Genomic DNA, 15,038 nt, shown 5'->3' with positions numbered 1-15,038 from the left:
AATCTGTTACATGTGCTGATGCGGCACATTTAGCAACAACCAGAGTGGATTCACTTGTTTTGACTGTGTTTGCTGGGCATGTAGACTTTGCTTTTGTTTGTCATTAATATACAGGCAGCATTTACAGGACCAAATATGTTGTTGTTTTTCACATTTTTAAACAGGGTAAGTTGAAAGATCCGATGTGTAGAATTCAGTGCCATCTAGTGGTGAACTAATAGAATGCGACAATCTAGTGCATGCATTTTCAAGCGCGTGCACTACGGTGCCTCGGAGCTACAAATATTACCACAAACGACTTCTAGTACAGTAGTCCCTCAACCGACAAAACAAGTGCTTTGCATTTGTTACACGGACATGATGTGGAGGAACTACGTTCGCTAAGTTTGTCTCCTTCGATGATGGCGGCGCGATCAGGGCACGCCTCCCCCATATGCGATTTAATTAGAGATGACCTCACCAACGATTATATAAAAACATGGACATTGGTGTGATATAACATATTTTTTTGCATATTACTGAAATTAATAGTGGGTTTTCAAAATGGATGAACTTGGAAAAGTCGAAACATTCAACACGCCAGGTAGGTAGTTACGTCATATCAAAGCGACGGTTCTCTTGTTGTAATGCAGTATTCCATCATAGGGGGCGACAGAATTCACTCACTCCAGTTTGAATTTTGCCAATTGACGGATGGGAGAAGCCCACTTTGTTGTGTTGAGCAAACTAATGTAACCTGGTGGAGTTGTGTCATGGCACTGGTCCTGTTGCTGTTTCCACTGGTTGCAGCCAAGGAGAACCCGTCAATTGGGTTTTCCTTAGAATGCTATCAATAAGCTAGCAATGTTTTGAAAACAAAGTATGTGTTGAATTTAAATATACAATGTGTGTAGTTATTTTTGTTGTGCGTTTAGTTTTACAGGAAACTCCAACTGGAGTATCAACAAACATCTTAAAGAACATTTATCCCGGGCTGGATAACATTCGTCACACGCTTGCGAAGTAACTCGGGGTGCTTTCATAACGCAGGAACGCTGCACACACACACCGGCATTCAACACATTAATCGCGTGTTGTTGTTTTTTTTTTATGGTGATGTTTAACGAACGTGAGAAGCCTAAATGGAAATAACAATGAAACTTTGAATTCCCTAGGCCTAATCTCTTCGTTCTAAGCAACAGTTGAACATTCTCAATTGTCATGTAAACACAAAGTAACAGGAGTAATACTTAGCTTTACCGTGTACCGCTTTTGGCAGTGTGTTCCATTCATTCTTTTTTTTTTTTATCATCGTCATTATATTCATCATCACTGATACCCTTGTGAAAGATTATACACACACACACAGAAAAAAAAACCTGAGGGCAAAAGAGCGAGGGAGATCAGTTCTTGCCAAGATGCTTTGTCTCATTTCATTACATTCTTTTTTACCATTTTGGATTTTGGGTTGACTCCGTTGACTATAATTTCTCCACATTGCATGTTGGTTTGTGTTGTAGATGTTCTCAGACATGTGCAACATGAGTCATCATGAGACCAAGATGGCGAGTCAATGTACCTGAAGGGATCAGGAATGTGTCGCACTGCTTACGTGTCATGAAGCCGAGATGATTTTCATTTCCAAACTAGCAAGGCAAAGGCTGTTTTTTGGTAGTTTTTTTGTTCGGGGGTACACGCAAGAGAACATAAATTATTGTAAAATAGACTTCTGTCAACTAGAGAAATGAAAAATAAATCACTCATGTTACTGCAACTTACTGAGGAGTTGTGACCGTCTTTGTGTACATGACTGCCCCCTGGTGGCCAAGGCACACAGAGTAGGAGGAGTCCCACAATCAATGCAGGAAATCCTGACGCACAAGCTGTTTCATTCTTTCATTCTTGTGTTTCTCTAGATGTGCAACGATTAATCAATTAAGTGACAATTAATCGATCATCCAATTGATCAAAAACACTGGTCTACAAATTTTTACAAAATTTCCATGGGGCCCCTGCGAGCTACTCACGTGGTGCCCATGGGCACCATGTTGGTGACCCCCCCCCCCCCCTGGATTAACGCAATCAACAGCGATACCATCTATTTCCTTTTCATCCCCACTGACATAAATTGTCATCTTCTTTCACTCGTCCGCCGCAGGCTGCGGCGCAGCAGGGCCGAAAGCACACCTGTGCATCTCGGCCGGGACAAAGATGCGCTCTGTTCGAAAAGCGCCGGGCCACCTATCGTCCTCTTCTTGCGGCGCTTTTCTCGCTCGCTCCTCTCTCAAGTCTCCCTTTGTCTCGTAGGAAAATGCCTGTGATGTAAATAGTCGGAGCAGAGGGAGGGACTGTACGAGGGATGAAATGCTGCGAGATAGCTCGCCGTGCTTTCAGAGCCTCTCGCTGATTACGGCGCTCTAATCATTTGGCTTGAGAGCAGACGGCACAGCTCACAGGAAGGAGGAATGCCTTTGCTCTCGTCTACTACTTTTGACCGCTGGGCTTAGCGAGGCCAATTTGACGGTTTTTTTTATAGCATTTACAGTACTTCTTTGTGTCTTTAAACAGTATTTTAAAGCAATACAAACACATATGTGGAGAGACAGTAAGTAAGAGCAACGGATAACACAAAATATTGTACAAATATTGTGTACGATGCCTCTGTGTTTAGCGTAAACAAAGCCCATTTTCCCCAAAACAAACCAATCATCTCACTATAGGCGTCAATAAAAATGCGCATCGTCAAATGAACCTACAACTCTCTGCAGGCATAAAAAGCAGGATTACAGAGACGATTTAACATTGAATAATCTTTGGCATGAAGCAGGCTGCTCTTGAAATAAACCTACTTCCTGTTTTCTCTTCTTCTTTCATATTGACGCAGTGTAAAACAAGGGTGTGCCACCATGCAGTGGCAAAAAGTGGAATTGCAAACCAAATAAACGGCAGGTAGAATTCAATTGAGTTGTAAAACTGCGCAAACAAAATCCACCAAAAAGCGGGACCGCGACACCCGGACCGTGGCGTTTATTGTAACTTGTTTTTCACTATTTCAGAATTCGTTTCCTTAATTTTGGGGCTTGGCTAAAAACGATGCCTAGTCAGGCACTTTGGCTGGGGCACGAGCACCTTTTTGGTCCAGAGTGTGCCCACGTGGCGGAGAGAAAGTGGAAGAGCGAGGCGAAACAATGACTGCAAAACGCCCGATGTGACAGCTAGCGTGCGGACCGGCTGACGAGGGCGAGTGCCTCGTCGTTGCGGTGCGGAAAAGCCACTTGATGAGGCGTTAAGCAGCTCCAACTTGTACTTATTGTGTCTGCATGCTTGACAAAGATGCTAGATAAAGTCGTATCCATTTTACCGGGTCAAACTACCGGTATTTGATTGACGCTTGAGTGGGGTGTGGTTTGAGTGCATGCAGTGGACACGCCCACAGCCTTTGAGAGTGGAAACAATGGCTTCATTTATTTCTCTCAATTTAAAAAAAATTTTTTTTTAAGATTTTAAAGCCTCACATTTTATATTTGCCAATTTTTGAGCAACAACTCTCATCCCTGTGGTGTCAGATTTACAAGACCTATTTTCAATTTCACTTTACTGGGGCTTGAAGTGCGTGTGCGTGCGTGTGTGTGCGTGTCACAAATTTGGCGCACAGCCTGCACGGAGTGTGCCATCGGCCCACAGGTGGTCACACAAACTGCTAGATGAGACGTCTCCGCTGTCTGTTTGTTTATGTGTGTGTCAGTCTAAATACACCACCGGTCGCTGAATCTTGTGTAATGGCACACACGCGCACACGCACGCGCACACGCACGCGCACTTTGTATTCAGAAGAGACTTGAGTGTAGCAGATCTTATCTTGTCCACTGCTGGTCTGAAAGCTTGATGTCTAATCAGAAGGCGAGAGATGGCAACAGATAAAGATTAAATGACGGCTGATGTGGGTTTGGCATGAGGTGTTAACGTCAACTGTGACGCGTGTGTGTCTGTGCTTGTCGGCGGGCCTGCCTGGCCTTTTTAAAAAAAATGTCTTTTTGATCAGCTTTCAAATGTCCTCATTGGCAGAAAATGAACCAAGAATGTTGAAAAAGTTTGACAGAAGGGCAAAAGCGGTTGTCTTGATATTTTGGATTTTGCGAAAGCAACTCGGACGCGTCAACGCCGGCGAGTTGGACCTTCAAGCTCGCCGGTTGGCTTTTTGGGCTTTGATGCTGTGAGTCCCGACAGTCTGTCATTGGAAGGCGTGGAAATTCGCTTCCTTTTTGACAAACGAATCACCTTTGACAGAACGCAACAGTGGGCCCATCACAAACTTTTTTTTTTTTTTTTTTTTTTTTTTTAACTCTTGGAACACTTTGCTAGCAAAACCGCTCCATGACTGTGCAGGGCCCTTAAAGAGCGACCCAAACATATTTTCTTCAAGAATATGTTCCCAGCAGGCCCACTAGTTGAAACACAGCATTGGGATAAATATTGCGTTTGTGGAATAAGAGTTAATCCACCCGTTTTTAGCCATCTCTAGGGGGCGGCCATTTTGTCACTTCTGTCGACTGAAAATGACATCACAACTGCTCAGGGCTCAGGTAACGACCAATCACGGCTCCACTTCAGAAGACAGGTGAGCCAACTAGTGGCCAAAAATGCAATTACACCCCAAAATAAAGCGCAAAATTACAAGTGTAACAGAGTTACAACTGGACAAAAAAAATGTACTGCATGTGTGGCGCTTGCTTGTTCTCCTGAGGTGATTTTTACGGCTGCTCTTTATATTGTTTGCGTTAGAAAAAGCTGTCAAAAAGCAGCGGGATCAAACAAATAATAGGTGATGGATATGCTCACCACCGCAGGGAGCCATGTAGCTCACGCAAGGATCTTGGCAAGGTAGCTTCTATCTGTCATTATCCCGGTATGAGAAAATTGAACTCCAAAATGCTCTGAGAAATTTCTCATGGTGCTTTATGTCTTTGTTGAGCGGTGCTGTCATTTCAATTGCACGCGATGCGCTCTCGCCTTCGCTCGGCTTCCACCTGACTGTCCGATTTACGCCTGTCGTGACTGTCTTCATCTGCAGTTTGAGGGATTAGGCGCGGATGAAATTCACCCATTTTTGGGGGGGGGGAGTGGGGGTGGGGGTGGGGGGGTGTTCCACTCAGCCCAGGATCGCGAGATCCTCAATGAAACCTGAGGTCACTTGGCACGCAATCTTTAACCGGCGCCGAACGTGCAGCTGGACAACCAACGAATAAGGCATTTAATCGTTCATGACTTTGCGCTTGTACGCGAGCGGATCACATCTCGTCACTCACAGCGCGGGCAGCGCAAATCGTAAAACGTATCAAAGGACATTCCAAAAATGTTGCATGAGAGCTGCTTTTGAAATCCCACTGTCAAGACTTGTGTGGGTTTCTTTCTTTCTTTCCGTCTTTCTTTCTTTCTTCTTTTTTTTTTTTTTTTTTTTTGCCCTGACTGCTTTCTTGATGTCACATTGAAGCCGATTTGACTTTTAAGCCCTTAATTTGAGCTCCTGTAAATTCCTCTCGGTTGTTTCATTGTCTGCGTAGGAGGGTTGTCATAAATGACACTCGGAGGAACACTGGCACTTTGTCTCCTGAGGATCACAGTGGTCTCCAACAAGTGAATGCAAGCTTTTCACTCACGCAGCGTCTGCGCGTGCGTGTTGGGACGGGGGGTGCACCTGCTTAGATCATTGCAAATATTCTGCCGTTTTATACGAGATTCTGTGCTTAAACTGCCTGTATGTGTGAGTCAGCTGTTAAATATCGCGCTTTTCGATGAGATGGCGTTTCAATGAGAGCTGCTCAATTGCAGGTGACGTCATCAAAAAGTATACCATTATTTTTTTTTAAGAAATAGGAACGTAAATAAGGGAGGAAAGTCTACACACCCCTGCAAACGGACATTTTTTTTGTGGGATTAAAAACAAAAGAGAGCAAACCATTTCAAGGATTTTAGTTTTGTTTTAAAATATTCATACGGCCCAAAATTTCAGCCTTGGTTTCATCTGACCACAATGCATTTTCATTTTTCCATAGGGAAGAGTTTGTCTAACTGGAAACTTTGAGAATTACATTTAATAAATGTAATTAGTTGATTCGGAACACAGCCACATCCCCATGAAAAGCGGGTGTGCACACTTGTGCAACCACATTTCTTTATGTACCCGCTTGAAAAAAGATTCTCTCTTCTTTTTTTTTCCAATTAATGTAGAGGTTGTAAGTCAAATTAATGGTGGAGGAAGTTTTTAAATGATTTATTTCAGATTAAAAAGCTGGCCTTTGAACAGGGGTGTGTAGACTTTTGAGACAATTTTCTCTCTCCCCAAAAAAAAAAAAAAAAAGGTCTTTCTTTTGGTCTTGATTAAACCACGCTAATTTAATATGAATAAATGTAATGGCCATTCGAGTGTAAGAACCGTCAATCAATTTGTTTGGATTGAAGATGACAAGTTTGATTATTTTCAGGATTATTATTATTATTTATGAATGCGTCTCACCTTGCTTTGACGTGGTGCGCCCGTCTCCAAACAAGGGCAAGAATGCTCGGCCCGCACTCGTGCCACGAGCTGACTGATGCACCCCCATTTTTGGTTATTTCTCCCTCTGGCAATGAACTCCTTCACCTTTCTTCGCTCCATTTTCTGCCTCACTGTCTCGTTTGCCCGTCACACAAAAAAAGAGAAAAAAAAATTCAAACTCGCTCTTTGGGAGATTACCAGAATAGTTGGAAAGAATTTGAGCATCAAGTGCTCAATGAATGTGTGAACCCGACACCCAGTGTAAGATTTTTACTGTGGTGATGAACTCCTTCCATGTTTTTCATCTAATCCGTGCAGTTCCAATTTCAACAACTTCCCCAAAAGTGCACCATTCACGCTTGTACTTTTGTCACGTTGAAGATTTTTGACACATTTTTCACGCCAAAAATGGTGGTTCATTCCCAACGCGTCATTCAACATAACAGATTCACATCGTTCAAATTCGAGGCCTCATTCCAAAATGTCCCCAAATTTTCAAAATAAAACATTTTTTTTACGCGTTCGCTTCCATTTTCCACATTTCTCGCCCAAACCCTTCCAAACCGCAAAATATTCTGCGTCATTTCCACCATTCACTATCATACCACATCGTTCCATTTTATTCAACACCACTCCACATCATTCCTTCTTTTTTTCACTCAGCATTCACATGCAATTTCTCCCAAAATCGTATTCATCCTAATGTTCTCTTAGTGTCCGTTTGACTGTGCTTATTGAAGGATTGGATTCTATTTGGAGGGTTTTGCAATATCGCACACATTTTTTTTTTCTTTTGGGGCGGGGGGTGGGGGGGGGGGGGGTCACCAATGTCCCTAATACAAAATCCCTTCACCTAAGGAAGCGTCACCACGTACCCGGATGGAACACTTCCAAAACTTTGACTGCTCTTTGCCTCTCACTGCAAAACTGGCTTTCGTGAGCTGCCGACTGAGCCGACTTCAAAGCGCGCGCGCACACACACACACACACATGTAAATACACACACAGACACATCGTGATGACAGTGTGTAGATAATAAGTGGTTGTTGAGTGGCAGTTTGTGTTGTTAAGTTGTGTTCTAGCATCTGCTAATTTACACGCGCGCTCACGTTTATATACACTACAGCTGTTTATATGACACACACACACACACGTTCACCGTAGACAACTCAGAGAGATTGTTTAGAAATATCCATTGAATAGGGTCAAGTTTGACTTGTGGCGAGTTAAGGATGTGCGCATCTTGCTGTCAGTCCTCCCGGCGGGATTGTTTGTTCGACTTTCTGCAAAGAAACTCAAGAGGCTGAAGAATGATTTCAGGTGCCGGGCGCCGATGATCAGAGACGAGGCGCAAGTGTGGGGAAAGTCTGCTTTTGGCGGACTTTTGGGTTTCCACGCCCATGTTTGCTGATACGGAGATGCAAAGAAAAGTTGAGGTGGACTGAGAGAGGGGGGGTTGATAATGGATGAGGCCGGCAAGCAATCCGGGCTGCAGTTTGCTTTTTGCTTCTGTCAGCTGGGAGAGGCTCTCAAAATCTCAAATCATTTCAGTGCCAAAAGAGTCTCAAAGGGCTTCACAAAGTTCACAGCCCTGGCGTAAACCCAGGCAGGGTTATAATATATATATTTTTTATTTTACTTTATTTATTTCTTTTTTATTTACCTGTACTTTTTATTTCGATTTAACTTTGGTTTTCAAATTCAGTTAGTTTTGCTCTCTTTTTGGGGCGGGGAAGCTGTTTTGTTAGTTTTTTACCCGGAAGCTCATGTCTCAAATTAAGTGACAAAGAAAAGGCATTTTTTGCTATAATTTTAATTATAATTTTGTAAATGTAAAATATAGATTTGGTTACTGTTTAAAAAAAAAAAAAGAAGAAACACCTCTCCTTTTAATTTGATTTCATTTTTGAAAATGTGCTTAGCGATTTTAGTTGTAATTATATTGTTCATTTTTGTTAACTTTGTAGGAGAAAAATCACAGGTGGAGCGTCAGCATTTACCTCACGAAATAATTAATAAATCTAGACGACTGACTGCTGATGTTGCTCAGGTCTCGTCCTGGTCGGGCGATGTCGCCTTTCGGGCTCGATTCGGGCGATACGTCGCCCGGCTGTCACTCAATCACAAGACGATCCCCGAAGACGGACTTTGCGTGTGCTGACCGCACGAAAGTTGCCATGTGCGCCTGACTGGACTTCCTTCCAAATGTCGTTTGGTCCTCCGCAGGGCGGTGGGCAGTCCGCTGCTGATGGATCCCAACAGCATCTGCAGGAAGGCCAAGCGGCTGGCGGGGAAGCAGGCCGAGCTGTGTCAGACTCAGCCGGAGATCGTCAGCGAGGTGGCCAAAGGCGCCAGGCTGGGCATCCGCGAGTGCCAGTACCAGTTCAAGTACCGCCGGTGGAACTGCACCAGTCACAATAAATACTTTGGCAAAATACTACAACAAGGTGAGTCGCCATTCGTGCCATTTCTGTCGCATGGAAAATAACAACTTGACATTTTGGATTGTCCTTTTTTTTTTTTTTTTTAATGGCAAAAAGTCCGTTATTTTTTTCCCACCGAACCCTTCCGAATGTCGGCGATTGGTTTTGCTGCAATTCCAAAGTGAACGTCGCCGACGTAACAGCCAATCGAAATGTTCCGTCTCAAAACCAAATCCCGGAGAGTCCCCTTCCATGCAAGTTCATCTCAAAATATCCGTGCCGGTCGTCTTTGTGGGAATCGGCTTCTCCCTTGACAATCGCGCCATGTTTTTGCGGTTCATTCCAAAAACACAAATAAATACACCGGATAGTCTTGTATGGAAATAAATGGCTGGCCGTTAATAATGCCGCCTCCAATTTTCCACTCAGGGGTTGTTGAGGTTTCAAACCTCTGACCTGAGCAGACGGCGCTGTGCCAACCGGAGGCCGGATGCCTGTCTAATGTCGGCCCACGAGACAAGGGCGGCTTTTGTCTCCGAGCGCAGACCGACTCACGGGCCGCCGCTCCTCCTCTTCATCAGATTGGGCAGGCTTGAAATGATCAGCTCATATCTGCGCCGACCATCGCTCAGCATCTTCCCGCGGCTCTTTGAAGTCTGCAATATGCTCGCTGCGGGCTCCGCCGCCATTTGTCGCTTTTGCTCTCCTGTGATTACGTTCAAAGTGAGGTCGTCGAGTGCCACCGCTCGGCCTTCACTCGTGCGCGAGGAATGTTCATGACCAGCGCACGGGTTGAGTCCGTTGCAGGTCTCATCTACTTCAAAGATGGCCGGATTTAACTCATTCACTGCCGTTGACGAATTGACACGTCTTTTCACACTCCGGCCATTCAATCCCAGGAATTTATTTATATCCTTTTCTTTTTTTCCCCTCCCCCAAACTTTAGGGTAAAAGAGAGTCTGAAAATGTCTGGCAGTTAAAATCATTGTAGATTGAGCAGGATTCCATCATTACAATTTTGAATCTTGGCTGTGATCGTATTGGCAGTAATTGTATTGATTTTTTTTTTTTTTTTAATATAAATGAGTAAGACAGGAAGAGAGGGCAAGAATGTACCGGCAGAAGACAGACGGGCAATTAATCACACATTCCTGCCTGTCTATAAGAAAGGCCAAATTGCGCCTTTGTTTTGCAGCACTCAGTGAGCTGCATCTACTTGTAAGGTCTGCGATACACATTCAAACAAGTCTTGCTCACCGCAGAATGTTCTGCTAATAGACGCAATGGACGTCCTTGTGAAGCCGTTATAAACCGTTTGCAAATGCGTCATGAAAGAGTTTGCCAGCGCTTCGCAAAACTTCGGTAAGATTCCACCGTGTGATCAGAATTCGAGAGTGACTTAGCGCTTGCCAAATAGTGAGCTTACATTTATTTGACTGTTCGGCTTTCATGAAATTGTAGCAAAAAAAAAAAAAAAAAAAAAAAAAAGTAGTAGCCGACGGCACAACTGGATGGTCCACGACAATAAAAAAAAAAAAGAAAAAAAAAGGTAATTGTTTTCGTCAGTTCTAGCTTTTTTCTGGGAGTTTCTGTGAAACGCATCCTCGATAGGGTTCAGCTTCGCTGATTGACATGGCCAGTCTATAACCGTTCTCCCAAAATGAAATCCTTTTCCATTATCCATTATCTTACTGCATGTTCAAGCTTCTCCGGATTAGTTTGGATGTAGCAGATGTAGTTTCTTTCTTTTTGAAGACATTCCAAATTGTTGCATTGGATGATTTGTGCAACAGCTTCTGAATCGTTTGCTTTTCTCCAATCTGGTCTCCATGTTTGCGTCACAGCAAATGCAGTTTTCACAGATGAAACCCAAAGGCAAAAACGAGCACTATCGAACGTTTAGGGAATCATTCTGAAAAGCAACCGGAAACATCTCCAGTCACATGCTTCCAATGCTTTTGCCAACTTGAAAAGTGGAGGTTTCAAACATCAGGAGAGCTTGTATTAACTGTTGTTTCACAGTAAAAATTGTGCTCAACTTGTTTATTGACGTTTCCCTCTGTTCCCCTTTAGTGCTCGTTTCTTCCACTTGGGCTTTGTTGCGGCGAGAATAAGCGCTTTCAAATAAGTCAAAACAAACGCTGGCGCTGCGTTGACTCGTTCTCTGCCCACTTGCTCTGTTTTTCATTAATATCATTGCGCCGTTTTAACAATTTGTGTGTGTTTTTGTCTGGGCGTTTGAACAAAATCTTCCGTGCAAATATTTGTACTGATGCGCGGACCGGTTTGCTTTTGCTCTAATTCGTCTGCGGGTGCTGTCGGAGGGTTACACAAAGATGAATGATTGAAACATCACTCTAATCCCCCTCTGCAAAAACATCCGCGGGCTATCTTATAAAGCGTTCGACATTTTGACCACATGCCAACAAGCGGTGTGTGCGTGAGCGGGCGTGGATTCACAATCGCAACACTTTTCATGGCAGGCAATGTTGTCTACACTGGACATAAACTTTTACAAACTTTTTAAAGCTCCCGGCATGTTCCGAGGGTGTTTTTTTTTTTCCTTCTTCTTTTTTTTTTTTTTTTTGTATAAACTATCATTAAATCCACTCTACTCCTGGCCTGACAAAACCTGTCCACACCATGGCTGGTTTAAAAAAAATAAAATGTCACTGATTGGAATGGTTTCTACTTGACAAAAGCAAATCATCTTCCCTAACTCTTTTTCGAAGGTCTTAGAGCCATGAGTGATGCGATGAATGGAAAAGTGAGCTGACTACGTTGTTAAATGGTCATAAATGAATCCGTACGCAATTTACCTTCGTGGCTGACCAGTTCCTTCTGCCCTGAAGCATTACACGGATCTATTTTTAACAAAACAGGCCAAAAAAAATCTTGACTTTCACTCTTGAGGGGAATTAATGCTGCACGGCTCAATCTGGGTGAGGAAGAAGGAATTTTGCAATATTTGTAATAGTAATTCTAAACTATCCGATTATCCGATTGGAGATTTGGACTAATTTAGATGATTTGGAACTAGGGATGTAAATATTCACTCAAGCCCCAACTCGATTTTCGATTACTCTGGGCGAATCGATTTTAAATCGTTTTTTGAATAATCGTTACATCCCTACTTGGTACTGTAAAAAAAAGGTTCAGGTTATTATGACCTAAAACCAGAATGCACAGAAAATGTCAATTTTAGACAGAAACGGAACACATTGATCAGTGATTGTGGAAAGAGTCTCATGTCTCTCTCACACACACCGCCACACACACACGCACTCCACTTACATCATCCTACACGACACGATGAGCAAATATGATTCAGGCGATTTATCATGTTTGAAAAACATCTGCAGGGAGAGATCAATGCGCTTCCCATGTTGATATTATTTGATTTTGGCATGATTGAGATGCGCGTGGTAGGTATGGACGTGCGCATATCCAGTCGCTATGGGAAAAGTCTCATTTGTCATCGGTTACTTTCATCAGAAATATATTAGGCGCAGCTGTTTCGGGGAAATCAATCAAACCGATTTGGAAAAGCAAAAATCATCATGAGTGTATGACGAATAAATATACCTGTGGCTAAACTCAGCCGCTGCAATTTCCACACACGATTAACCCAAAGCCCGATGCAATAAAACCAGGCAGGTCTCGAAAACCGATTGCCCAGTTGGTCCGGTCGATTTTGTTGGATGACGTCGGCGTCTGCCACCCACTACGTGTCACCAAATGATTCTGCAAAGCAAAAAAAAAAAAAAAAAATCCGGTTAACGCATTTGTGTTATGTCAGCCGCCGTAATTCATGTTTTGACATCCCAGACCTCCCGGTACCGTAGCCCAAAAGTCAGAGGATTGAAAGAATATGCGCTAATTCCAGCAGAAGGGCCCTGTGGAATTAGAAGCAGACGTCGACAGGCCCAGACACCCGCTGTGGCAGAGAATTTGTTTGGAATTCATGTCTCCAAGGAAAATATGAAACAAGGCGCTTTGGATCTTCCAATTTTTTTGATCGCTTCCACTGAGCACAACAAGCTCAGACAACCAAATGTTTTATTGTGACTCTTGGGATCATTTTCCTACTGGTCGCTGATAAATGAGACACAGTAACCGTTATTGTTTGATGGAGATTAGCAAAAGTACAACAAAATTTTTTTTTAAAAACGGTCTGGTAAAAATTCGGGATGTTCGATACCAACGCTTTAGAGTGCCTCGTCGTTGCTCAAGAGTGCAGGCACGTCACGGAGAGAAGAGCAAAGGGGAAAGCACGGATGCTTTCGAGTGCCTCATTGTTGTGAAAAAGCAAAATATGACCCGGTGGGGTATGTACCTGCCACCGATAAGACGACACATTTTCGTGACACGGGAATTTCGTTACGTGTCGGCATAAGAACGAGTGGTTTGATTTTGCACAATTTTGAAGCTTCGCTTTTCTTTTTTTAATCATTCAGCCGGCTTGTTATCAACACTCTTCTCTGCGCTGTGTCAAATTTGGAAGACATTTTGGTTCCCTTTACAGGGACTCGTAACTGCGAAGAAAAATAATTGCTGGAATTAACTTTGCTGCAGGCTAAATTCTGACAGGATAATTAGGCCTGAACTGCTTGAGCAAGACAAAACAACCACCCAAAAATAGACGGAGCTAATGATAACAACGGAAACAATGCACCTTGTGTGTGTTTTTTTTTTTTTTTTTTTTTTTTTTGCCGATTAGAATGAGAGGACTCTTTTTTGTTCCTGTTGCTTTATAAAGGTTTTAATCAATCAAGATCACAGTTGACTTTACCGTAAGTCTTTTTTTTTTTTTTTTTTTTGTGCTATCAGCCCTGGACGATGGAAAAAAGAGCAAGCCTAGTTTGACAAAGTCAGGCGTAGAAAGTAGATATTTGTTTTCAAATGTTGGCGGCAATTCGCTTAATTTCGGTTGGTAGCCTCTCTCTCTCTCTCTCTCTCTCTCTCTCTCTCTCTCTCTATATATATATATATATATATATATATATATATATATATATATATATATATATATTTATATATATGTATAATTATTGCTTATTTGTTTAAAAAAAATACATGGGAAAAAATAATCGCTTATTAAATCGCAATCGCAATATGGGGGGGGGGGGGGCGAACAGCAATTGGATTTGTTTTCAAAATCGTTCATCCTTACTTTCTATTGACATCATGTTAACGTTTTTAGCGCCCGCTCACTGAACGCTGACATTTCACCCGGGCACAATTCTTTTCGCAGACACCGTGCTGTTCTTTCAGCGTGACATCATTCCGCCTTCACCGCACACTATACGTGAGCATGTGCCGCAGTTCAACTCAGACGCTGCTTTGCAAATGTACACGGCGAGGCAGTCTCCGCATGCAGCGACCGTATCGCGGCGCACAGCTGGTATTGATATCGCAATGTTGAAGTGTGCGGCGGTCTCATCGCACGCCACCCATCGTGTGTGTGCGTGTGTGCGTTGCCATTCCTAATGAATCCCATTCTCCGAATCATGAGATATGGAGTTGGCAGGGGAGACGGTGGTGACTGCACGCTCGCCCTCTTCCAGCTTTTAGACATAAAAGTCACTTACTTTGGCAGCGCTCTCGTGCGCGCGCGCACACACACCCACACACACACACACACACACACACACACGCACACGCATCTCCCTATTCTGAAAATATCAGCCCATAAACCAGCCTTACATTTCTTTAACGTTGCCATATGGTGTTAGTTGTAATGTGTCACTTTTGTTTGCAAATTCACACTTACAGAAGTGGAGCAACAGAGTTGTTGTTGAGATTGAAGTCCTTCAAGGAATGTTGTGCAGTAATAAAAACAAAATGAGATCAGGATCAAATTTCAAGCCATTTCCCACCATTAATGTCAGCTATTACCTGTACGGGTTAATTTGAAAAAGCGATTTTTTTTTCGGGGGGGGCGGTCGGAGAACGAAAAACTAACAACTGAGATTGTGTAGTTGCACAAGTGTTGACACCCTCTTAGAACAGCTAAAAATCCCGGATTAACCAATCACTTTCAAACTCATGTTAAATGAGAGTCAGCCAAGGTTATTATAGTTGAACCAAATAACTAAAAT

The 15,038-nt window shown here is 43.1% G+C and overlaps 1 protein-coding gene across 2 annotated transcripts in view; it reads left to right on the top strand.

Annotated features, from left to right (window-relative positions):
• wnt6b (wingless-type MMTV integration site family, member 6b) overlaps positions 1-15,038 on the top strand; it is a 33,141-nt gene that overhangs the window by 2,650 nt on the left and 15,453 nt on the right. For both annotated transcript variants that reach the window (XR_015089469.1, XM_086050842.1), the window contains exon 2: positions 8,741-8,961. Coding sequence is in view for 1 of the 2 variants with exons in the window: in XM_086050842.1 (XP_085906968.1) it covers positions 8,741-8,961 (221 nt within the window). In the remaining variant the exon portion in view is untranslated. The remainder of the gene's footprint in view (positions 1-8,740; positions 8,962-15,038) is intronic.

Source organism: Filicampus tigris, chromosome 14, assembly GCF_054856515.1.
Source record: "Filicampus tigris isolate MCC_2025a chromosome 14, RoL_Ftig_1.0, whole genome shotgun sequence".
Lineage (NCBI taxonomy): Eukaryota > Metazoa > Chordata > Actinopteri > Syngnathiformes > Syngnathidae > Filicampus > Filicampus tigris.
Note: the sequence above shows the minus strand (reverse complement) of the source record. Positions and strands in the feature narration are given on the sequence as shown.